Source organism: Leptonychotes weddellii, chromosome 10, assembly GCF_054177405.1.
Source record: "Leptonychotes weddellii isolate Sample4059 chromosome 10, ASM5417740v2, whole genome shotgun sequence".
In the NCBI taxonomy this organism is placed as follows: domain Eukaryota; kingdom Metazoa; phylum Chordata; class Mammalia; order Carnivora; family Phocidae; genus Leptonychotes; species Leptonychotes weddellii.
Window position 1 is genome coordinate 31885304 of NC_138378.1, and position 26006 is coordinate 31911309.

The 26006-nt window shown below is 38.3% G+C and overlaps 2 protein-coding genes across 3 annotated transcripts; both read right to left on the minus strand.

Moving 5' to 3' along the window:
* Positions 1 to 1343: 1343 nt before the first annotated feature.
* Positions 1344 to 25188, minus strand: MKKS (MKKS centrosomal shuttling protein). Of its 2 annotated transcripts, none has more exons than XM_081833228.1 (4): positions 24001 to 25083; positions 21146 to 21321; positions 20100 to 20210; positions 1344 to 1640 (listed from the first exon to the last, which is right to left on the minus strand). In XM_081833228.1, the coding sequence occupies exons 1-4, from the start codon at positions 24983 to 24985 to the stop codon at positions 1509 to 1511; spliced, it is 1404 nt and encodes a 467-aa protein (XP_081689354.1). In that variant the 5' UTR covers positions 24986 to 25083; the 3' UTR covers positions 1344 to 1508. The 2 variants fall into 2 exon arrangements, with proteins under 2 accessions (XP_081689354.1, XP_081689353.1); XM_081833227.1 differs by lacking the exon at positions 1344 to 1640 and adding an exon at positions 17123 to 17897 and having other exon boundaries at positions 24001 to 25188.
* Positions 25189 to 25367, minus strand: LOC145723838 (uncharacterized). Its single transcript, XM_081833239.1, has one exon. The coding sequence runs from the start codon at positions 25365 to 25367 to the stop codon at positions 25224 to 25226; it is 144 nt and encodes a 47-aa protein (XP_081689365.1). The 3' UTR covers positions 25189 to 25223.
* Between the last annotated feature and the right edge of the window lie 639 nt (positions 25368 to 26006).

A 26006-nucleotide genomic window follows, 5' to 3' on the forward strand; every position in this document is an offset into this window, starting at 1 on the left:
ATGATTATTCCCATTTTACAGGCAAGGAGACTGAGGCACAGAGAGTTAAGTCATTTGTCCAGTGTCTCTTACTATCAAAACTGGGAGAAATGGGATTGCATTCAATTTGTTTAACATAAAATCCATGCTCTTAACAACAGCACCATTCTTAAGCTTTTAGAAAATATCCCTCATATTAGAAGATGTTAGTCTCCAGACTTGACTTCCATATTTTTCCAGTTGTTTCTTTGTACCTTTATTCTCCATTGTGTGGCTTGCAGGCCAGCAGGAGAAAGGCAGAATCTCAGACCTTCTGTTTCAGAATCACTGGGGGTGGGGCCCTGAGAACCTGTACCAAGTTTTCCAGGTGATTCTTAGGCCAGCCAAAGTTTGAGAGCCACTGCTATATGCTCTACCAGGTTGGTGGACAGGATGGCTACTTAATTCTTCTACCTACTACTTTGGGGCAGTTTAGAGAGACATAAAGAGAGTTGCAACTCTGGATTATGTCTTTGGATTTTATTACCAGAGAAAGTAATAAAAATAAATGCTTCTTTCTCTTTCTGAGAGCTTTTCCCTATTTATCTTTATTTCTGCTACCATTTTTCCATATATTGTTCCATTTTCTTCCTTTTTCCACCCCTTGCCCCCGAACTCTGTGAAGCTATTGTGTTAGTTTAGAACTCCAGAGTTCTTAGAAATACATACCCAGTGTGATGGATGTAGCATGAGAAGCCCCTTCTTCTACATGTTTTGTCTGAAGTTGGCATAGCAATCATCTCCAAGGCTCAGCCCAAATGGCATTTCCTGGGTGACCCTGCCTTGACTGCTTCCTTTTCTCAGACAAAATACAGTCTCGTTTCCTTTCTCCTGACAGCTGTCACACATACCCCACACCTTCGCCAACACTTTTATCACAGGGGACTGTACCAGATGTTTAAGTGCCTGGCCCTACCCTGATGGGTGCCTTTTGAGGGATGGCACTATCTTTGTCCCTTTTTCCTCTATACTTTGTTCATCTGTCTAGCACACAGTAGGTATAATGATTTCTGCATGAAGGAAATGAATGCAGTGGGTCTGGGCTTCAGCATTCACGTAATGGGCTTACTCTCCATGATATAGGGGTAGGAGTGTGTATGTGTGTGCAGACGCACAGGCAGTGGGAGAGAGAGAGAGAGAGAGAGAGAGAGAGAGAGAGAGAGATTGATAAATAAACCCAGGGAGGCAGCATGATTTGAACATCGCAGCAACCAACCAGTCCAAATGCAGGTGAAGAGGTGGGAGACAGGAGTGGGCATTTCCTGCTGGTCAAGGCACTGTTAACCCTAAAAATAAAACTACCAGTTATTTTACCAGGAGAAGATGGGTTTATCTGAGAGTCACAGAGAATTGCAATCCACATAAGCAAGCTTCAACGAAACCATAGGCAAGTCCAGCAAACAAAACAGAGGAATGTTATTTTATGAAGAAAGAGGAAGTCGGGAGGGGTTGTTTTGAATAAATGCCCATTGGAGAGAAGCCAGAGGAGTTCAGGTTGATGACGTTGTCATTGGCTGAGTTGCAGGGGTGATCCATTTCTTGTAGGAGAGGCAATGTACATCTTTCCCTGTTGGGACCTGTAACTGATGACTCTTTCCTATGGAGATTCTTCTGTTAGAGGGCTGTAATTGACAATTCCTGTAGTTGACATTGAGTGATAAGGCTCCCCCTACCAGCCTCCCCTTCTAGCACCCTGATCCCACTTTAGTCGTTTCCCTCTATTACTTTTCACAGCATAAAGTGTTGCAACCACTTTGGAAATACTTGATAAAAATTCTACCAGGAGAGGGGCCCATGGGTGGCTCAGTTAATTAAGCATCTGCTTTCGGCTCAGGTCATGATCTCAGGGTCCTGGGATCAAGCCCCATGTCATGTCAGGCTCCAGCCCCCGCCCCCATGTGTGTGTGCATCCTCGCTCTCTCAAATAAATAAATAAATAAATAAAATCTTAAAAAACAATTCTACCAGCAGAGTTATTCTGCCCATTCCCTCCTGTCTCCTGTTTCTGTTTCTGAGTGGTCAAGTTTCACCCTATGGGGGGTTGGGGGAAGAGGGGACGGAGACCTGAAGAGTTCAAGATTTGAGCACAAGATTTCTTCTTCTTTTTTTTAATTTATGTTTATCCAACACAGAAAGGCTGTGTGGTTTTCTTTGTTTTTGTTTTTGTTTTTGTTTTTTGAGAGAGAGAGAGAGCCGGTGTGGAGGGCGGGAGGGGCAGAGGGAGAGAGAATCCCAAGGAGGCTCCACTCCCAGCATGGAGCTCGATGCAGGGCTTGATTCCACGACCCAGAGAACATGACCTGAACCGAAATCAAGAGTTGGATGCTTAACAGACTGAACCACCCAGGCACCCCCAGCACAAGATTGTTTCTAACTCAGCAACTTATGCAAAACTCCTAGATTTGGGAAGCTTTACTCTAGCAAACGTATTTCCTATTGCCCTGAATCAACTTCTTTTTTTTTTTTTAAAGATTTTATTGATTTATTTGTCAGAGAGAGAGAGAGAGAACAAGCAGGGGGAGTGACAGGCAGTGACAGGCAGAGGGAGAAGCAAGCTCCCCACTGAGCAAGGAGCCCGATGTGGATCAACTTCTAAAAAATAATAGTTTATTATTATTATTATTATTATGAAAGTAATATACACTCACGTAAATGATTTTAGAAAAGCGGAAAAGTTGATAGGGCCATCCATAATTCCATTACCCAGAGAAAATCATAATTAATATTTCTTATGTAATTTTTTCCTTTGCAATTAGGAAGAAAATATTACAGAATGATTTAATTGAAGTATCATCTAAAATTTCCAATCTTTTATATATGTTTAAAATGTATGAAGTGCAGGGCACCTGGGTGGCTCAGTCGGTTAAGCATCTGCTTTCTACTCAGGTCATGATCCCAGGGTCCTGAGATTGAGCCCCGCATTGGACTTCCTGTTCAACGGAGAGCCTGCTTCTCCCTCTCCCTCTGCTCCTCCCCCTGCTTGTACTTTCTCTCTGTCAAATAAATAAATAAAATCTTTTAAAAATAAAATGTATGAAGTGATATGGGAGTGTGCAGTGTTGCATAGGACTTCTAAATTCTTGATAACAGGAGAGTATGTATAATTCAACAAAATGAAAGCTGCTTGCTCTGTGGTTTAGTTGAAGTCAGAGAGTAGTCTCAGTCATTTCATAATTTGAAAGTCAGTATACATTTTTCTTTAAAGATTTTATTTATTTATTTGAGAGAGAGGATGAGAGGAGAGAGAGAGCACATGAGAGGGGGGAGGGTCAGAGGGAGAAGCAGACTCCCTGCTGAGCAGGGAGCCTGATGCAGGACTTGATCCTGGGACTCCAGGATCATGATCTGAGCTGAAGGCAGTTGCTCAACCAACTGAGCCACCCAGGTGCCCGAAAGTCAGTATACATTTTAAATGAAAATATTGGTAAGTGACCATTTGGTCTAAATGTTTTCCTCTTTACAAAGTGTATTTTTCTGGAGATGCCTGGGTGGCTCAGTCAGTTAAGCTTCTTACTCTCAATCAGTCTTGGCTCAGGTCTTGGTCTTGGGGTTGTGAGTTCAGGTCCCGTGTTGGGCTCTGTGCTGGGCATGGAGCACACTTAAAAAAAAAAAAAAGTAGGGCGCCTGGGTGGCTCAGCTGGTTAAGCGACTGCCCTCGGCTCAGGTCATGATCCTGGAGTCCCTGGATCGAGTCCTGCATCGGGCTCCTTGCTCGGCAGGGAGCCTGCTTCTGCCTCTGACCCTCCCCCCTCTCATGAGCTCTCTCTCTCTCATTCTCTCTGTCTCAAATAAATAAATAAAATCTTTAAAAAAAAAAGTATATTTTTCTAGAAGTAAATAATTTGTTCTTGTCTTTAGAGTGGCATGTCAAAATCATCATAGTTAGATTCATTTTGACATTAAATGTCCCTAAACATTATGCAATTTGGCAGGCAGGTCTTGACAGTCCTAGGTCCATCAAATGTTTTGCAGATTAATAATGATAGCTATGCTCTTCATCGATCAGCCTAGTTGACTGTATCCTGAATTCAGAGCCATACAATGGCTGTTTGACATACTTTTAGGTAAATTTATTTTTGTAGCAATTGGAAATATATATAAAAAAAGACAGTCTGTAGTTTCCACTTCACTGAAAATAAGAGCAATATTTATCTTAAGAGTAGTACTCATTACACTTTACATTATTCTATTTAGAAGGCAAGCTATTATTAACAGGAAGCAAAATGCTATTCACAGCACATGTTCCAGGGTCATCATTAACTGTGCAAGACTAGTGCTTTTCAGACATACGTTCCAATTTGGCTTGGTTATCCCTGCTGTTTTCTAAAGCTTGCTTGATATATTTTAGGATGTAGATCTCAAACAAGAAAACCAAAAAGATCTTTCTTATTTGGAACTCCCAGGTCCATGTTATATCAGTAGTTTTTGGGAAAATCCATTTAAACAGTAAAACTTCATGTTTTGAAATTTTATAATAATGACAGTAGAGCCTACACATTAAATCATTTTATATATGACTCATTTTCAATATAAATTCAAGCATTTGGGGACATTACCATAGGACATATATTTCTTGGTTCTATATGTCAAAAGGTATGTTTCTTTCTTTCTTTTTTTAGATTATTTATTTATTTATTTGACAGAGAGACACAGAGAGAGGGAACACAAGCTGGGGGAGTGGGAGAGGGAGAAGCAGGCTTCCCGCAGAGCAGGGAGCCCAATATGGGGCTGCATCCCAGGACCCTGGGATCATGACCTGAGCCAAGGGCAAATGTTTAACGACTGAGCCACCCAGGCACCCCTTGAAGGGTATGTTTCATATTGACTAGGAAAGGGTACAAATCTGTAAAACAAAAGAAACTAAAAGAAGTTCTAACTATCCCTCTGACTATTCAAATTGTACTCTTAGTCCTAGCCAATGCAGTGAGGTCAGAAAAGGAAAGAAGGAACAAAACTGTTTTTATTTGCTGATAATATAACTGTTTAGCTCCAAAGGCCAAGGGATTCTGACTTATTAACTCTAATAACTGACTTATTAGAACTAGTAAGGGAGTTTAGTAAGGAAATTGAATAAATGTTCAACATACAAAAACCAATGCCCTTTCTATAGGTCAGTCATAATCAATTGAGAAATGTGACATAAAGATTCTGTTCACAGCAACAAAAAAACTTACAAAATATCTAGGAATAGGGGCACCTAGGTGGCTCAGTCGGTTAAACATCTGCCTTCTGCTCAGGTCATGATCCCCCGGTCCTGGTCCTGGGTTCTAGCCAGGGTAGGGATCCCTGCTCAGCGGGGAGTCGTCTTCTCCCTCCCCCTCTGCCCCTCCCCCAACCCTATTTGTGCTCTCTCTCTCTCTCTTTCTCAAATAAATAAATAAAATCTTTAAAGAAAATCTAGGGATAAATTCAACAAAAGAAACATGCAAGGCACATAATGAAACAAATTATAAAAGTATTAAAGAAATAAATAAATTCTAAGTATATATATATATAATTTTTCAGGTTGAGCTGCCTAAATATTACATAGATGTCAATTATGTATAAATCATGAAATCCCAACTAAAGTCCCAAAGGATTTTCATGGACCTTATCAAGCTGATTTTAAAATTCTCCTGCATTCCAGAACCTAGAACAGTTCCTGACACATAGTAGGGGTGTAATAAATGTGTGGTGAAAGGGGCACCTGGGTAGCTCAGTCGGTTGAGCATCCAACTCTTGATTTTGGCTCAGGTCATGATCTCAGGATGGGATCAAGCCCCGGGTCAGGCTCTGTGCTCAGTCAGGAGTCTGCTTCTATCCCTCTCCCTCTGTCCCTCCCTGCACTCGCTCTCTCTCTCTCTCAAATAAATAAATCTTTAAAAATAAATAAATAATGTGTGGTGTTTGAATAATCAGTGAATGAACAGCTTCAATAACTACTTATATGCAAATGACTCATATATTTGTATTTCTATCCCAAAGTCATCCTCGGAGCTCCAGACCTGTATATCTTATTGTCTCCTTACTCTTTTCACTTGATTAGCAAGAAACCAATTTAAGACTCATTATGTTCAAAACATAATGTCCTATCCGTCTCGCAAATCCTGTCCTCTACCAGTCATCAAGATGGGTAAACTAAAAGCAGGGAGGTATCTCTAACCATCCAACTGTCCATTTGTGATTATCTAAATCATCACAAATCCTGCTGAGTTTACCTGCTGAATTTTTCTTGAGTCCATCTGTATCTCTCATCTATAGTGCCACCACCATCTGCCATCATTTCTTCTCCATTCTGGTGAATAACTTCCTAACTAGTTTCTTCTCCTCAAACTCAGTACTTTTCCCTCTGCTGCCCTCCTACCTCAAAACAATGTCATGATTTTCATTGCTTTTAGGATTAATTCCAAGCTCTTCATCATGACTTACAAAGTTTGGCCTCGCCTGCCTTCCATGATATTTGCCCTGACTCTAAGCTTTGGCCACAGTGACCTTTCAATTTTTGAAATACGTGATGTTCCCTCCTGCCACAGGGCCTTTGTATATGCTATTCTTTCTGCCTGGAATCATCTCATTTCTTCTTTATCCTAATTAACTCTACTTCTTAAGATCTCATCACAGTCATCTTTTTCTTAGGTAAGACCCTCCTGATTCCCATTACACTCTTATATCACTCTGCTACATAGCTCAAATTAAATTTACCCTTATGTGGATGATTTTCAGACTTCAAGCTTAATCAGAACAGGGACACTGTCTTTTTTTACTTGCTATGGTGTCCCTAGCTATGGTGCTAGGTCATGAATAAATGAATGGAAGAATGAGGCTAGATAGGCAAATAGGTGCACTATGGCTTGACGTGGTCAGCAATCAATAGCTCTTCATTGAATGAATGAGGAGAAACTTTATCTGGTTCTAAGTAATTAAGAATCATGGGTCAGAAAACCAACTGCAAGTGCTTTATATTTAATTTCACATTTTGAAATTGTTTCCACAGAAGAGTCCTAATATTTATGTCAATGCATTACAATGAAAATAAACCAGAAAGGATTCAAATATGAGAAGAAAGATTCATCCATGCAGATAATCAAGATTTAATTTATAATAAAAAATGATGAAGATATTTCTTACGATGCTCAATTAAAAGCAAAAAAGAATATTTAAACAAGAACTTGAATTCATCTGTGTTGTAAAGATTTTGGTTTCATGTGCCATAAATATAAATATAAAATTTTCCATATACTTCATCATCATGTAAGAGTAGCCTAATTTAATAAGATGTTCATGCATAGTAAATTCCTAAGTAAAATAAATAAGAATGGCTGATAGTTTATCTTGAAAAACTGATAGAGAAACTTTTGTCTTAGTTTTTAAAAGTTCTTTAATTTTGATGAGTAACTTGAGAATTTTCAAGTTGCTTATATAATCGTAAAATAGATTCATACTTATTTCACATATATTTATTAATTTCTTACAGCCCAAAACAATTTTTAATAAGAGTAAAGAGATGCAAAATAGCAGTTTTGATAATATTTTAAGCACGACTGAGATCAAATGTTAGTAATTTGTTGACACAAATTAAATGCATTTTTCTTAATTTCAGGGAATATTAATTCCTTTGCAATGAAATCCCCTGCTCCATACTCATAGATATATCTGATACACTGATACAAAGTAAAATGTAGTACATTTCTCTATGTTTCTAGTGAACCAGGACCGTCAGGGAGGTTTAATAAATATGCCCATTGTGTAGTCCCTGACATAACCCAAGAGAATCATAAGATTATACCCAGTTAAGTTACTAAGCCTATGTAAAGACTTCAAAATAAAGCAAAGGATTGACTATCCTTGTAACCACTCCATCCAACTTTTTAAATTTGTAATTTTGCCTTTTCTCAATTAAAATTTTAAAACATTCTTTTATTAATGGGTTTTGACAAATGTATAATGACATGTATCTGCCAGTGCAGTACCGTACCAAGTAGATTCATTGCCCTAAAATCCACTGTGCTTTGCCTATTTATCCCTCCCTCCCCCCAATCTCTAGCAACTATTCATTTAAGTTTCCTCTGTATCTGTTCATGGTTTGAAAGCTCATTTCTTTTTAGCACTGAATAATATTCCATTGTCCTTCATCTACTGAAGGACATCTTGGACCCCTCCAAGATTTTTCCCCTCTTAGTTGAGACAGGACAGCTGGAGAGGGCTGGAGGTGTGTATTTCCCTTTCTCCACCTGGAAGGATAGAGGGGGCTGGAGTTTTTCCCTTCACTCAGGTAGGTTTGGCTCTAATAAAATCCCAGCAGGTTTGATAAAATAAACTGAAAATTAATAAAAGGAAACCTTGCTGGGAATGGAGTCCGCAGGTCAGCAGGGGGAGCTCTCCCACCCTGCTACAGCTTGTCAATTGCAGCTCCAACGGGAAGAGATGTGCCTTCCAAGTCAATTCTACTTTAGCTGCTACTTTGCTATCCCAGGAGGAGGAAGAAAGGTTCTTTTCCTCCCCTGGCAACAGCCCAGCCAATGAGAGTTGACACAACTCAGCCAATGAAAAGCCACTATAGGGGCCCCTGGGTGGCTCAGTCGTTAAGCATCTGCCCTTGGCTCAGGTCATGATCCTAGGATCCTGGGATGGAGCCCCCTGTCGGGCTCCCTGCTCAGCGGGGAGCCTGCTTCTCCCTCTCTCTCTGCTTTCCGCTCCCCCTGCCTGTGCTCTCCCTCTCTTTCAAATAAATAAATAAAATCTTAAGAAAAGAAAAGCCACTATATTTCAAACTCCGAGTTTACTCCAATGGACTTTTTGCTTATAACAGCCTTTGCAATTTCCCCCTGCCTATATAAGAGACCATTCCTTTGCTTTGTTCTGCTGTCTTGCCTGTGATTTTGCCTGGTTTTGGTGTGTAGCTTGCGTGTCCCAGAAGAATGCAATTCTCCACTATTCCCAGATAAGCCCATTTGTTAGTAAAATAACTGGCAGTTTTATTTTTAAGGTTAACAGGCTTTGGTAAAATAATTTCTCCTGAGGACAGGCCTTGTTAAGAAGAACCATTAATCCATGGTGCCTCTTCCCCTCTCCCGGTTGAAAACACAAGGGGATTTTTCTTCAATATTCAATGTAAGTACCCAGTAAAGCTCTGGAATGGGGTGAGGGTTAAAACTCACAGAAGTATGACTTCCCCTGACTCGGTCCCCTTGGAGTTTTTAGTATTCAGACTTGTCCATATTGAGTGGACAGCAATTCATTAATTACACTTACGATTCTCCCATCTTGGCACTCATTCCCACAATGGTTTCTGATTGTGGGTTTCTCCTCTGATAAATTGTGATTCTCTGTATCTGTTTGTCTCCAGTTTGGGGGGTAGCTGTTTGCTCTGTGACCTCACTTCTCTGATGGACCGTGATACTGGTGGTTTATAATAAATATATTTGGTTTTTGTCCCATGTCTGGCACAGAGCTCCTAAAACCCTTGGAATTTTCTAAGTGATGAGAGCTAAGGTGTCTTTTGTTATGTTAATGAGATGACTTTGGGACTCTACCTCAGATGGAGGCTGGCTGCCAGGGGAACCAACCTAGAATATAGGTGTGGAACTTTCAGTCCCACCCTCTGACGTCCAGGCTAGAGAAAGGAGCTGGAGGTTGAATCGTTCACCTCCTATCAATGATTTAATCAATCATGCCTATGTAATCCAAAAGGATGGGGTTCAGAGAACTTCCGGGTTAGAGAGCACATGGATTTGGGGATAGTAGAACACTCAGAGGGCATTGAAGCTCTGTGCCCTTTCCCCATACCTTGCCCTAAGCATCTCTCCATCTAGCTGTTCCTGAGTTATATGTTTTTATAATAAGCTAGTGATCTAATAAGTTTTTTGAGTTCTTTGAGCTGTTGTAGCAAATTGGTGAACGCAAGGAGGGATCATTGGAATCTTTGATCTGTAGCCGTAGGTGAGAAGCAAGGTGCTATCCTGGTTTTGCCAATGGCATCTTGAGTGGGTGGTGGTGGTGGGGGGTGTTCATCTAGAACTGAACCCTTCGCCTTTGGAATCTGATGCTATCCAGGTAGGTAGTATCAGAATTGAGTTGAATTGTAGGACATGCTGCTGGTGTCCAGGGAATTGCTTGTTGGTGTGGGAACCTCTCCCTGACCAAAAACACACACATTGGGATTTGGTAAGCAGGACCACCTTTTACAGATCTAAAAATAGTTGTTGATTTGTAGTTTGTTCAGTTTTCTACTTGTTATTAGGATGTAGTGGTGACTTTGAAGCTCCTCACATATGGGATGAATAATGGAAGTTGTAATATATTTTTAAAATGTTTAAATTCACTAATAATTAGGAACTTTAAGATAAAGTAACCACAGACAACAATTGGGAAAAACAAGAAACATAATACATATTACAGGAAGAGACACTAGGGGAAGAGGTTATGGGAAATCGTATTCTCATGCATTGTGGAAAATGTGAGTTGTTATAGCCTTCTGGAAAACAATTAGGCAGTATTTATTAAATGGTACACATTTTTTGTGACCTAATTCAAAGTCATTGGCTGAGGGTCCTCCGTCCACATACATACACACAGGAAAGGGTCAGGCATAATGATCTCCCAGGCATAATCTCCCTGGGAAGGTGGATTTTGTTTGGGTTTAGAGAAGTTCCCTGGAGAAAGGGTTAGCTATAAGCCCTCGGTAGCCAATTCACTCACAGCATTTAGGGATGTGTGCAAAAGGGACAACAACATCATCCACTACAACTTAGAAAATCATATTATGTGACCATGAAAATAATGAATTAGTTTCAGTTGACTTAGAGACATTTCTGAAAAAGCAAAATTACATTTTTGACAAAAGCAACTTATTTTTCTCTATATATTTATATGTAAATTATGTGGGCATAGAGAACATCCAATGGGTAGTTTATATGTGATTCTTGGGGAAAGAGAATAAATGTGAAAATGATGCAGATAGTGATGCAGAATAGGTGAGAATGTCAGGTGTAGGGCAATTTAAGGGAAAAGAGAATGCACTTTGATTATAATTAACAAAAATAAATGGAGAAATGGTTTGAAATATTTGGTGGTAAAACCGGGCCCTAGTGCTTCTGTCCCAGTTAGGCATACTGGGCAGCCGTAATCTGAGGAAGGAAGATTTACATCTTGGCACATTTTTACCATCTGTAGTGAGTTGAATGGTGTTGCACCCAAAAGATAATGTCTAAGTTCTAGGCCACATACCTGTGAAGGTGATGTTATTTGAAAACAGGGTCTTTGCAGATGTAATTAACTTAAGGATCTTGGGATGAGATCATTCTGGATTGGGGTGGGCCCTAAATCCAATGACTGGTTTCCTAATAAGAGAAAGGAGAGGGAGATTTGTGATACTGAGACAGAGAGTGGAAGGCCCTGTTTAGATGGAGGAAGAGATTGCAGGGATGTGTCTACAAACCAGGGAATGCCAAGGATTGCCAACGGGCACCAGAAACTTGAAGAGGCAAGGAAAGATTGCCCCATAGAGCTCCTGTGGGCAGTGTAGCCCTGACAACACCTTGATTTCAGACTTCTAAGCCTCCAGAACAGTGAGAAAATGAATTTGTGTTGTTGTAGGCCACCAAGTTTGTGGTAATTTGTTATGGCAGCCCTAGCCAAGTCATACAGAGTTCATGTCATGGATGCTTTGTCACAGAGTTAGATGGCATTAAAAGACAGAGACAATAGTTTATCTACTATTTTATATTCTTCACAGTACATAGGTGTTTTGCTGCTGCTTATGTGTTATAAATCAATAGAAATGTGCAAAACTGTGCCATTAAGCTTGGGCCTGTGGAGCTGGTTAGAAAACTGAGACCATGAAGAAAGGCTATGCATTTGCTTTAAAAATGTACCTTTCTGATATGTACATATCTTTAATACTGTGTATGAGAAAATAAATATAAATATATATGGAAAGATGAACTTACTGATAGAAAACATGGAAGGCCTATTAAGAAAAATTTGACTACAGAAGGAAGACATTGGCCAACAATGTATACAAAGTGTTTACCTCATTAATAATTTTAAAAATACAAATTACTAAAAGGAGTCCATTTTCAGCTATTAAATTGGCAAAAAATAACTAGTGTTGGCCAAAGTTCAGGAGAATGAGCACTTCCACACACTGTGGTCAGAGTATATTGATGCAACATTTCTGGAAGACTTAAAAATTAAGACAATGTACATTAATGGTCTTTCCATTTCAAATAAATACTTGGGCCCAGAAATCTTAATTCTATTTATTTATCCTGAGGAAATAATCAGGATATGGGAAAAGGATATATATAAAATGTTCACTGAGGTTTTGCTTATATTGGTACAAAAATTAAAAACAGCCTAAAAGTATACTAATAAAAGCTCATTGACTAAATTATGGTAGAATCTCTACAATGGAAATTTCCTTAAGAATTAAAAATGCTGCAGTAGTAGAATATGTAGTGATTGTACATGTTTATGATGTTCATAACATATTAGGTAAAAGGAACAGATTATAAAACAACATACTATGTGATCACATTTTGGAAAAGTATATACAGAAAACAAATGAAAAGATGCACATAAAATGTAAACAGTGGTTCTTTCTGGGTAGTAGGACTACACTGGACTTTATTTTCCTTGTGTGTGTGTCTTTCATACTTTGTTAATTTTCTATTACCACATAATGTTTATGAATGGTTTGAATGATTATGAAATAATTTTATGCAATTGCTTTTTAAGAAAGAAAAATATAAAAAAAAAAAGTCTCACTGGCTAGGTGATCAGCTCCTTGAGGTCAGGGGACTGTGAACAAATCTTTTTTTTAACCTCTAATACCACTGACTATTGTGTCTGGCAAACAAAAAGATGTCAATTAATACTTCTCAAAGTGAAATCATAATACTTCAAACAAAACCTATAGGGCTAAAATAGGATGTTCATTATAAATATTTTCTCAGTGTGAGTTCTTTCTTTCTTTTTAAGATTTTTACTTATTTATTTGACAGAGACAGAGACAGAGAAAGCACCAGCAGGGGGAGGGGAGAGGGAGAAGCAGAGGCAGAGGGAGAAGCAGGCTCCCCGCTGAGCAAGGAGCCTGATGCGGGGCTGGATCCCAGGACCCTGAGATCATGACCTGAGCCGAAGGCAGACGCTTAACCAACTGTGCCACCCAGGCACCCTCAGTGTGATTTTTTAATAGGAAATTGTCAAGTTACTTCATTTCCCTCTAAAGTCACAATTTATTGCAGGTAATGGCATGGCACTGTTTTTAGTGCACCTAGTCTACTAATTATCTCTCCAGCAAAAGGATTGATCTATATATAGGAGTCGTTTTCAGGGGCTGCACCCTGTTTTGTGAGTATTACTATATTCTTAATAACAAAGTATATAAATTTTCTTGTAATCTAAAGATACAAGCTGACATTGGGTTTAGATACATTTGAATTCAAATTTTGTAGGTAAGGGGCAAAAATTTCCAAGGATTATGCCATAGGTACTAAGTGGAAACATTTAAATACATGATAAAAAAAATTATAAAGATGTCAGATGTTCAAACTTGCCTTTTCCTTCAGATTAAGAGGCAGATTTATTTAAACAGCTGAAATAGGACCCTGTAAGAGATGTTTTGTCTCCTTGACTATTCCCCCAAGATTCTCAGAAAGGAATGAATAACCTAATTGGATGTTTGACAGGGCCTGTATTAATTATATAAGTGATTTTTGTACATGATGCTCTTACATAATAACCTGCATAGTTTATGTGACTGTAAACAATATTGTTTTATTTTAAAGTTATCCAAAGAACTGTTCACCAGTGTGATGAATACAGGATATGATGGATCTTACAGAGGTACTTAAGTTTACTATCATGTGAATGCCTAACTAGCTTTGATTATACAAACTAAATGAGCTCAAGGATACTATGATAATAAAAGATACTAATAATATGTAATTTAAATACCCCGGGGGAAAATACTTCACTGTTATGGCTGATTTAAAATATCTAATATGTAAAGATTTTTAAATATAGTACAAATGGAAGAATTAAGGAGTGGGGTGTTTATAAGACCAAATAAGTATTTTGACTTGAAAGACTCTTTTCATTTGCTTTAGTTTTCCAATGTTTTCCTTGCTGCCGAAATCCTAACCTCTTTTGATTAATAAGATGCTAATCCTGTTGGACACTTATGGCTCAATAAACTTGAATGCTGCCCATCCTGTAAGTCCCATAAAAGCGAGCAGCTGTCACTGACTTCATGCTCTTGTGCATTATTCTCCCTTTCCTTTTCTGTAACTATCAGGGTTTCCTGTTCTGTCTCCTGAGGAACCTCGTAATGCAATATTCAGACCTCAATTTTATTTTAAGTCACGCAACAGTGCCTGAGGCTTAACTTAGTTGCTGTTTTTTCTTTTCATTTATTTCTGTCAAAATGAGTTCCTCTGAAATTATTTTCATCAAGAATTTTCATCTCGGGGTGCCTGGGTGGCTCAGTTGGTTAAGTGCCCGACTCTTGATTTTGGCTCGGTTCATGGTCTCAGGGTCGTGGGATTCAGCCCCGTGTCAGCTCCACGCTCAATGGGGAGTCTGCTTGAGATTCTCTCCTTCTCCGCCTCCCCTGCTCACTCATGCTCTCTCTAAATAAATAAAAAAATCTTAAAAAAATCTTAAAAAATCTTAAAAGAATTTTCATCTCATATTTTACCATCTGAGTTTGAATGATGATTTCCTTGAACTATTAAGGAAGTGGATTTTTTCTTTTAATTATTTACAGTATTTTCTACTAAGGATTGTACACAACTTTAGGAAATGACTTTATGAGAATATTTCAACAAATTTATGACATATTAAAAAATGAGAGCCCTGATGTTTCACCAAGGTATGTAACTGAATTTTATGGCAAAGCCAAAAATGACAGAACTAAGGCTATCATGGGAAGTAGAAGTTCTTAACCTCTAAGGTCAACTAGAGAGATTCACCGTGGCATCTCTTTGTAGAGTAACTTGGAAATGCAATAGAAGGCCAAAGAAACCCAGGAGAATTCTCATATTTCCATCTGACTGACTTCCTCCCTTCCTTCCCTTCTTTCCTTCCCTCCCTCCCTCTTTCTCTTTTTCTTTCTTCTCTTTCTTTCTTTTTTCTTCTACCTTCCTTCCTTCCTTCCTTCCTTTTTTCTTTCTGATTTATTTATTTGGGAGGAGAGCGAGGGAGAGGGAGAGAGAATCTGAAGCTGACTCAGCACTGAGCACAGAGCCTCTCTCACAACTGTGAGATCATGACCTGAGCTGAAACCAAGAGTTGGATACTTAACTGAGCCACCCATGTGACATGCTTTCGTAAATGAACGTAAAAACCCCACTGGGAACGTGTATGATAAAGAACACTGCCTTTATGTTTGGAGGGGTGGTGGAAATGCAGAGGCATGGCATCCAGAATGCTTTTTTCCATTGTGTGACCAAGTTTTCAGTATGTAATTATAAAGAAGCATTTGCTCCTGCCTTTATTATGTCTATTGCTGCATAACAAATTACACCCAAAACTTGATTTAAGATTTATTATCTCACAGATTCTGTGGGTCAGGAATCAATCTGGGTTCTCTCCTTCAGGGCCTCTTGAGTGGCTGCCATGGCAGGGGCTACTGTTGAGGCTTTCACTAGGGAGGATATGCTTCTACAAACACTCTTGTGGTTATCAGTAGGATTCAGCTCCTTGTGGGCTGCTGGCTGGAAGCCTTTCACAGTCTCTTGCCATGTGGGCCTCTCAATAGGTGGTTTCCAACCTGGCAGGTGGCCTCCATCAGGGTGAGCAAGTGAGATCGAGAGAAGCCCATCTTTTTACAACATGACGTCCTGTCACTTCTGCTGTATACTCATTAAAAGCTAGTCATTATGTCCCATGCACACCGTAAGGGTGCACTACCAGGAAGTGAGATCAGGGAGCCATCTTAGAGGCTGCCCATCACATGCAAAATACATTCACATATTTCCCAGACTCCCAAAAGTCTCACTGCATTACAATATCAGCTTCAAGTCCAGAATCTTATCACTGAAATCAGGTCAGGGTGGGTGAAACTCCTCAGGTGTAATTCTTTAAGTACAGCTTCTGGAACTCCTCTCCATCTGTAGACCCAAGAAGCTAATGGGACAAGTCCACTCCCAACATACAATAATAAAGCAGGCATAGGAGAACTGCAATAAGACATTCCTGTTCACAAGGGGAAAATGGAGACTCAGAGGAGTCCCTACATCCAGCCCACACACAAGGGGAGGGGATTGTGCAAGTTGTGAAAACCAGGAGTGGGAGGGGTCACTGGTGGCCATCTTAAAGGCTGCCTACCACACTGCCCTTCTATTTGACTCTAATAATAAAAGAAGTAAAATTTAAGAGCAGTATTTTATGAAGCATGAGGTGCAGCTGAGTTTTCAATATATAGTGCATTCCTGTGAGTTTATATTGCATTTTTTTCTTTGGCTCAGGGTAAAAATTGCTTTGCATTACAAGAATATTGGAGGAAATTGCTTAAAAATTCTGTCTCCTTCTATCATGGCTATAGATCTGATCACTGACTCTTACCTTATTTAATTTTCCAAAAATTTTCAAAATGTTTTCCTAAGGTTTAATACAGCATCTGCTATAGCTCCATACTTATTCCTCAAGCTGCATTTTGTATTTCTTCTTCAATTTATCAATACATTGATTGCATTTGCATAACATTCAAATTACATTCCTTGGTGAAACATCAGTCTCTACTTTGAATATGAGAGCTGTTCTGGCTTCTTCTTTACACTACTGAGTGAACTAGAGAAATAACTTTTCCACTTCTTTTCTCTATACCGCTTAGTTACTACGTAAGTAATTTTTTCCCCTAATCACACATTTCTTTGAAATAACACAAATGAAGAACTGTGATACAAACTAGAAATTGTAGGTAGGTCAGGTTCGACATCAGTTACTTAAGCCCTGAATGATAGTACCTCATGTAAAGAACATCAAAATTTTACTAAATGTGCAGTTTGAGTACTTCTCTTAATTGAGCAATATATGTTGGGTGCTTTGTGATACTTTAGAATCTAAACATGTATAAATACTACTAAAAAGTATCTATAATAAGCATATCCAAACCAGAGCATAGGTTAGGAAATTTTTTTTATTTCTGTATATTCTTTAATGATGTCAAAATAATAACAAAAATTTAGAACAATACACAGTGGCATCTGTGGAAACCCTAAGATAACTATAATACCTTTAATAATAATGCTTCATAGTTTTCATATTCTATGGTATTTCTATTTAAAAATCAGACTTTTCCCCATTATATAAGTATCTCTATAATTTTATGAATAATCTATCCAAATATGCAGAACAGGCCTTTGGGAGAGAAAAAAATACACTCAATATTTTTCTTAACTGACACCTGACTAGGTTTTTTGTTTGTTTGTTTGTAACATAAATATGCTATGCTATCAGTTTTTATCTTCAATGATACATGAAAGATCCAAAATCAAATTGGCTGTCTCCACAGCCACCTGCAGGCCACTAAGCTTAGCAGTAAAACAGTCCAAGGTCAGGTTGTTGGCTGAGCCCGTAGCTTCATGTGGAAGGCAAGTTTGTGGTGCAAAGGGATGCCGAGTAGTCTTCAAGAAAGACCAGTGGAGTTCTTCCTGGCTATTGTATAGTCCACAGCCACATCTTGAAAGCAAATCTGGCCACTTAACAACAGAGGGAGACTCTGCCTGAGCGGACCAAAAGTGTCCATACTTCATGTCAGTAAGAACTTCACCTCCATCATGTTCTAAAGAGCCAGCAACAGATTCTAATGCACTGCAGAATGCTTCAGTGATTAATTGAAGTTCTGTTTGAGTACATCCATCATCTTTGAGAATGCTTTCTGGCTCGTTACAAGTCTAAAGAGTAATAAAACCATTGAAAACACATACAGAGCAATATTATAAAAATGTTTCTTAAAGATAAAATACTTGATCAGATGCTTATCATAATGTTACTATTTATGTTCAATTTCCTTAGGGGTTCAGCACAATGCTAATGGGCAAATATGGGTCAGCTGGCCAGGCTATTATCCCTTAATTGGGTTGGTTATAGTATAAATATATGCTAGTCATGTTATCAGAATGAATGAATCAGAATAAACCCCATCAGCTTACTCTGAATGACTGCCCAGTTGTGCCTCCTCAATATTTGATGGACAAGGCATAATGCATATATCACAGGTTTTTATACACACAGGAGGAGGTTCCTGAAGGCTAATGTCCAAATACAGTACTTATTTATAGCTGGCAAAGTGTCTGAGATTTGTTTAAAATGAGAACACACATAATTATTAAGACAAAAGCCATTTAGGGACATGTGTAATTTTCACAGCAATGTTTTAAAAATAAGTAATTTCTTTAAATTAATGAAAAGGTAATATAATTTTAAACTTTTTTTTTGGTTCCACCATTCTAAAAAAGTTTCTCCTAGGGGCGCCTGGGTGGCTCAGTTAGTAAAATGTCTGCCTTCGGCTCAGGTCATGATCTCAGGGTCCTGGGATCGAGCCCCACATAGGGCTCTTTGCTCAGTGGGGAGTCTCCTTCTCCCTCTGTGTTCTCTCTCTCTCCCAAATAAATGGAATATTTATAAATAAATAAAAATAAAAAAGTTTCTCCTAGCAATTTCACTATAGAAAAATAATATATTAGCAAGCTAATAACCGAATGATAGTTAAAACCCATATCCAAACTATTCCAAAGCAGTGGCTGCTTTTTTTTTTCTGCCCAGGAGGTGTGAACCAGATGAGACCATCTATGCTGCCTGTTCTTTTCCCATATTTTCAATGCTATATTGTTTCTTCAAAATCCTACTCATAAAACCTTCCTCCTCCAAAAAACTTTTCCAGTTTACTTAATTCCATTTGCAGACTATATTATTGTCATCAATACATGGGCACTGATTTTGTTTTTCAGAATGTATATTCTGATAACTTTTCATGAATGTGCTTTATCATCAAATAGATTTTAAATCATTTTGGGAAAAAGGGTGGGGCATATCTGTAAAAAAAACATTTACTCTTTCTCTAATCCTAGTCAGCCACTGGAAGCTCTGCAGTCTCTCTCTCTCTTTCATTTTTAAAGTTCAATGCAGGGCTTGAACTCCCAACTCTGAGATCAAGACCTGCGCTGAAGTGAAGAGTCAGATGCTCAACTGACTGAGCCACTCAGGCACTCCCTTCAGTCTCTTGATAACACTCCTGACTAACCAAAGAATCAATTGCAAATATCTGGAAAACACATACTTTTTTGTATCCATTTTCAAAGAAAATAGGTCAGTATTTATGAAATAATCAGAACTATAATGCACTAAATTTATCTATTATCAGGAATATAGTTTCCTAAATGAATAAAAAAACATTCTATTTGATAGAACTTATAAATAGATACCAATTTAAAAATTATAATAGAATCTAATACTTGGAATGCATTATTAAATGAAACTAAGTCTTTTCTTGATAGTCCAGAAGGTACTGAAGTATTCTGTAGAAACTTAACACTTTCTTTTTTTTTTTTTTCAAGATTTTATTTATTTATTTGACAGAGAGAGAGATAGCGAGAGCAGGAACACAAGCAGGGGGAGTGGGAGAGGGAGAAGCAGGCTTCCTGCCGAGCAGGGAGCCCGATGTGGGACTCGATCCCAGGACCCTGGGATCATGACCTGAGCCAAAGGCAGACGCTTAACGACTGAGCCACCCAGGCGCCCGAATCTTAACACTTTCATTATGACTATCAATTATGATCGTACCACAGCAGTTGAAATCTCTAATACAACTTCCATTAACAGAATGCTCATTTCAATATGCAATATTTCAACAATACTCAAAGAATGTGATCATTTGGTGAAAGGATGGATTAATAATAATCATGGTGATAAAGATATTACCTTATATTTGCAACTGTTATTTTCCTCAAGGGTTTTCAAATACAAAATCTGAGTTAGACTACTGAGAAATTAAGCATTAAAGGCTCCAGGGTCATGTTACCCTGGTTTGGTTTATTATCTCGTAAAACAAATGTCGCTGAGAATTCAGATAATCTGAGCAGGTCCATCTAACCTACCTTGTGTCTGATATATGCTGCCAAATGAGTTTCAGTACAGCCACCTCCCAACAAAACACTTGGTTCCTTGATTGTCAACTGCAGAACATGCAGTGCGGTTTGACATGTGAGCTAAAAAAGAGGCGAATCATCAGAATCAGACATTGACATGAGATTCACAAAGAAATATAACCATGTTTTCAAGGGAACTTAGATACTAGACTCAAAGAGCTGGATTTTAATTGCAAAAGAACAAAGCTTGTGTTGCCAAGGTTGTAATGTAATGAATACATTTTCGAACAATAAAGATTAGAGATTAAAGAAAAATATTTTAGCCAGATGTTTGTTTCCAGGGACCAGATTAATATCACCTTTCATATGCACTTAGCTCTTCAAACTGAGATTCACAAATGGATGGCCTCAAAATAACTGGGTCAGCAAGGTTTGCTAGTATTTCTACTAAAAAAAATTATTTCAGTCTAAATAAATTAGCTGTATACATGCTATAGAATTTCTTGCAAGTTGCTATGGAAGTAGTAACAGCTACAACCCAGTAGTAATAAAAAGAAAAACACAGAGACCTTTCATATTTATCAAGGATATATCCTTGAGTATATATAATCTTTAAGTTCGTGACCAATACCATAGGTTATCACTTCTCTTAAATAAGTTGCACGTGTTATTGCTGGTAGAAGACAAACTCTATCAAGAGGTGGATGATGGGTATGGCTGGGGAATTCATTTTTCTCAGTGAATTATTCATACACATTAGCATCAAAGAGTACACAGTTCAAGTTAATTGCTAAGAAAAGTTCACATGTCAAGGACTTTTAGATTGCATGTAAGTACCAGAAATAACTGGTAGTGCTCGCTGAGTCTACTGTAATATCACAGGCAAGTAAATCTGCTTACTTGGAACTTTAATTCTGTCAGTTTTATTGTTTTTGCTTTCTAAATCACCTGGGAAAGTTATGAAAAACAAAATACATAGCTCACACAAATTCTATTGTGTCTATTTAACTGCGGCCTCAGCCCCTAAATAATGGAATTCAGAGTCTGTGACCTACCTTCAGCTCATTCCAAGCAGTGTCGTTTCTGCTGCAGAGCAGCAAGCTGCAGATAGTTGCTTCATTAGGAATAAGATGAAGAAAATGTTTGAAGCCAAACTTTGCAGGGCACAAATCTTTCACGCTTCCATAACTACTAGGAGAGATTGAGCCTAGGGAACCAATAGGCTGTGTTCCTGTTTTTTAAAGTTCAGAAAACACAAAACATATGAGTAAAGATGGAACATCCAATCATTAAAACTGACTCCTAGCCAATATAAAAGTCCCACACGCATACACTTTACAACATGAAATATAGAATAAGATGCTTCTAAAACCTATAAAGTAAGTAGTATTCTGCTATTAAGATGATATAGAAATAAAGCAAAGCAGAGGTTCTTTTGGTTTACAGACTTTGAACATCTGTTAGGAGCTATTTTATACTCTCTAGAAAAAGGCTCACAAAAATGTGCATACATTTTCTGGGAGCTTAAAAAATTTGCAAGAACCCAGAAAATAATCACCGAACAATTAGACTTCTTTGAATATTCTTTCTTCTGAAGCCTCAGAGTAAGGAATACTTGAGTAATCTGAAATTTAAGGATTAAAAAAAAAAAAAACACCTACAGGATGTGTTACTTCACTTGGTGGATGCAACAGAGAGGGTCTGGCTCTACCGCTTATGAGCCACTGGACATGAAGCAAGTCACTCATATCATTTAACTTTTCTGGATGGGCCTCCCCATAGGAGTAAAATGGGGATAATAATGTCTGCTTCACAAATAAAGCAAATCAAATGTTCAATGCTCTGTATGCCATGACGAACTTCAAACGCACCAGTGGCCCATGGACAATAGCCCCACTACTTAATCCAGACCAATAAAGAGGAATTTTGTCTGAAAGAGGGAGAAAGGAGGTAATGTTAGATACACTAAGGAGGGTGGAAAACATAGTTTACCTAAGCCATGGGCTTGGTATAACTATTTTTTTCCCTTCCTTTTTATCTCAAAAGCTTTTGTCACTGCTCCCAAGATCCAGGACTAAAGTTCTGGCTATTTATACCATGTTCTAGTTATATGCGGGATAAGTAAGAATTGTAGGGGTATAGAAACCCAGTGCCCACTTAAACTATTGTTTCTATGGCAAAATGTTTCACATCTTAATTTTTTAGAGAGGGAGAGAGTGAATCTTAAGCAGGCTCCACGCCCAGCACAGAGCCTGATGTGGGGTTTGATCCCACAACCCCGAGATCATGACCTGAGCTGAATCCAAGAATTGGATGTGGATGCTCAACTGACTGAGCCACCCAGGCACCTGTTTCACATTTTTTTTTTAATTTTTGTTTATTTATTTATTTATTTATTTTATTATGTTATATTAATCACTATACATGATGGCATCACAATTCCGGACTTCCAGCTCTATTACAAAGCTGTCATCATCAAGATAGCATGGTACTGGCACAAAAACAGACACATAGATCAATGGAACAGAATAGAGAGCCCAGAAATGGACCCTCAACTCTATGGTCAACTAATCTTCAACAAAGCAGGAAAGAATGTCCAATGGGAAAAAGACAGTCTCTTCAACAAATGGTGTTGAGAAAAGTGGACAGCCACATGCAGAAGAATGAAACTGGACCATTTCCTTACACCACACACAAAAATAGACTCCAAATGGTTGAAAGACCTCAATGTGAGACAGGAGTCCATCAAAACCCTAAAGGAGAACACAGGCAGCAACCTTCTATTTCACATTTTAAAAACTAAATAATCTGTAATACCCAAATATTCACAACTGGAAAAGTCATGAAAAACCAGTAAGTATTTAAAACTATGGGTCTGATCCAGAACATCAACCACAAGAGGTCCATGGAACTATTTCATTATTTCATAATAATTTCCACTTTGACAATCATGGGACATAGAGACAGGGCAATAACCCAGATATTAGGTATTCAATACTGGCATATGTACTACTACTTTTTGATGATTTATAACAACACTAAAAATAGTGAACTTTAACAATGGCTTAAGTCTGATAAATGTTGCAATCAATCGGAATAGAATGACTGCTATGTTGTCAATGCAATTAAAAAGATACTGAAAGTGGCTCAAATCATGAACTCTTTACATTGTCATGTTTCTTTGGCTGTAATAGGTGAATATCAGCCTTATGTCTGATTTTAATTTGTAAAATACAGTGAATTTCTTGCCTGTTGCAATTCTGTATCTTACCAAATATTAATCAGTTCAACAAACATTTTAGAACACCTACTGTGGACCAGGCCTGTTGTCAGTGCTAAATATAAAAGATAATCCTGATTCTCAAGGAGCTCAGCTGGAAATATCTGGGATATTTAAAGGTAGTGTGCATGTGTGCCTGCACACATTCACCCACCTGCCCACCCCTAATTAGGAATTACTATTTAGGCAGTACAGTAGTGAAGAAGTAGAGAAGTGAAGAAAATTTTAGCTGCAAAATTATCTTCTGAATATAATGTGATTTCTACTTGTAAAATTCAAGTAGAAGAATTTTGTGTAAAGTATGAAACACCTTAGGATTATGAGGCTGTTAAACTTCTCAGTACTCTAAGATGTTTGGGGGGTTAATGGTTTTAGATTATAATAGACCCTAGTCTTTTCTGGGGCTGGAAAATACACAGAAATTGCCATAATCACTCAAGTTTTAGGAAACGAACAGTACAGGGTGTTTCTTAGAAGCCACCTTTGCTGGCAGAAATGATACACATGCTGCAAGGTTGGCAGCTTCTAAAATTTTTCAAGATGTTAACAGTGACGCACACCAAGAATGTCCACTCAAAAAAAGAGTGTGATTATTAACTGTAAGGGGCAAAAGCTGAAGGTGCTTTTTACCTGTCACTTTACTCAGGGGTTCCATCAGAGCCACTCCAACTCTGTCTACAGCAATTACATGGTGCATACTGAGAAACTGTTTTAAAGATGGGTGTATAACTTTTTGGCACATGACAAGATCTACGTGATCACCAACTAGCTGCCTTCCTAGGTTAAGCAACTGCTCCAGGGCTGCATTTTCAAGAGAGACCCCGGAACTGACCACCACAGTTCCTTCTCCAGTATCAGAGAGATCTCCAGATAAAGAAGCACAAAAGAGTGCCACCTTGAAGGCATCTGATTTTTTGATAGGTAAGATCTTCATCAGTTGAACTTCTGACATTTCAATAAGTATTCCAGGGAATACAGAAGAATCTAGAACTCTTTGACCTTTTAAAGGCACAATTATACTCTTTCCTAAAAGGAGGCAGTCTTTGGCGTTGTCTGGAATTGTAAGCAAAAAGGCTCTCAGAACCAAAGCACTGATGTGGTCTGTTTCCTCTCTGGTGAGCATACCAGCGGGTTTACTTGTTACTATACTGCGCACCAAACAAAGGAGGGTCTGAGGCCTGCTAAAGTCAACTAGAATTCGACAACCACAGGACTCGGACTTGAGGTAACTGGTGCAGAGGCGTAAAAGGTGCTGGTTTAATTTAATAACAGTGGTTGGTGTCAAGCCTGTTCTCTGAAGATTTTCAATCAGATTGCAGCAAAGAATGGCCGTGAATAAGCCACAGTCACTGAAACATGACACATGATTCTGCACGGATGTCATCAGGATCTTTAAAATGGGGTGGGTGACGGGAAGGCTGGAGAGCAGGGCCGACGAATGTGAGGTGGTGCGCACACAGCCTCCAAGCCCGTTGTGCATCTGCTTCAGCCTCCCCGAAGGGCCATAGCTGGATGTCAGGACTCCTTTCAAGATACAAAGTGTGGCCCTGACTCTCTCACTTGTCAGTGGTTCACTTTTACACAATGACGACTTTTTAGCTTCTAAACGAGACATCTTACTTCCGGTGGCAAGTGGTGAAGACAGTTTTTATTTTGTTAGACATATTTTTCTATTTATTTCATTGTCATGGGTCTTGACATTTAGAGAAAAAAATTATCCTTCAAGAATGAAAGTCTTGAATATGCAGCACGGTGGCTTTAAAATTAAATAGCTCCAGGCTTATGAAGATAACTAGCATGTAATGACTTAGTGACATATTAGTAATTCCAAATATTTATTTTTATTTCATTCTTCAGTACTCTTGTTTGCCTCTAGGTTGAGATTTTATAGATTGTTTTGCAGCCTTCTGTATAAAGTATGTTCCAAGATGGACACCTACGAAAGACACCCCAGCTACAAGAAGCCAGTTCTTTCTAATCCAGCTGGTGTTTTTCATCTCTTCTTTCAATATCAAGCTCAGACTCAAAGATGCTTCTTTCTATAAGAAATAAAGGAAAAACATTTTAGAGAAATAAGTCTAAAACATTTAATAGAATGCAGCTTAATATTTTGATGCTCTGCTCCCTCTTTAGGAAAAGGAATTACCAACTGGCACAAGCCTCCACAAAATGAGAAATGTAAATCCACTCAGACTAAACAGTCATTCCTTTATTCTTCAGTGAATCCCTCCAAGAAAAAGTACTGATATTTGAATGATTTTGGAATGCAGAACAACATAGCTAGAAAGCTTACAGTACAATTATTTGAATACGATATGCTTCTAGAAAAGAAATGCTACATTATAAAACTCATTATAAAATGCTGAGTCTTAAAAAAAAAATCCCAAATGTTTTTATTCTCTTACATCAAGATTTAATGTTATGTTTTCTTCTGTAACTTTGGTTTACTTGGAAAGCGTAGATCTGAACAAAGATACGTGTACATCAAATCCTGCTTAAAAATAATTATAAAATAAGAGAACTGTCAGTCTCCCTACTATAGACACACTCTGTATTGTATAGGCCATCTCTAGCTGTATAAATCTGCATAGCACATTGTCCCAAAGAATAAACCATGTTTTCAATGTTTGGCTAAC

What these genes read in the sequence shown, in the direction of transcription:
- LOC145723838 (XM_081833239.1), bottom strand. Translation starts at nt 25,367, where the DNA reads ATGAAAAACACCAGCTGGATTAGAAAGAACTGGCTTCTTGTAGCTGGG.
- MKKS (XM_081833227.1), bottom strand. Translation starts at nt 24,985, where the DNA reads ATGTCTCGTTTAGAAGCTAAAAAGTCGTCATTGTGTAAAAGTGAACCA. An exon ending in CTGCTTGGAATGAGCTGAAG is followed by an intron (nt 20,211 to 21,145) that starts GTAGGTCACAGA and finishes CCTCTTTTTTAG; the next exon opens with CTCACATGTCAAACCGCACT. An exon ending in CAGCATATATCAGACACAAG is followed by an intron (nt 17,898 to 20,099) that starts GTAGGTTAGATG and finishes ATTACTCTTTAG; the next exon opens with ACTTGTAACGAGCCAGAAAG.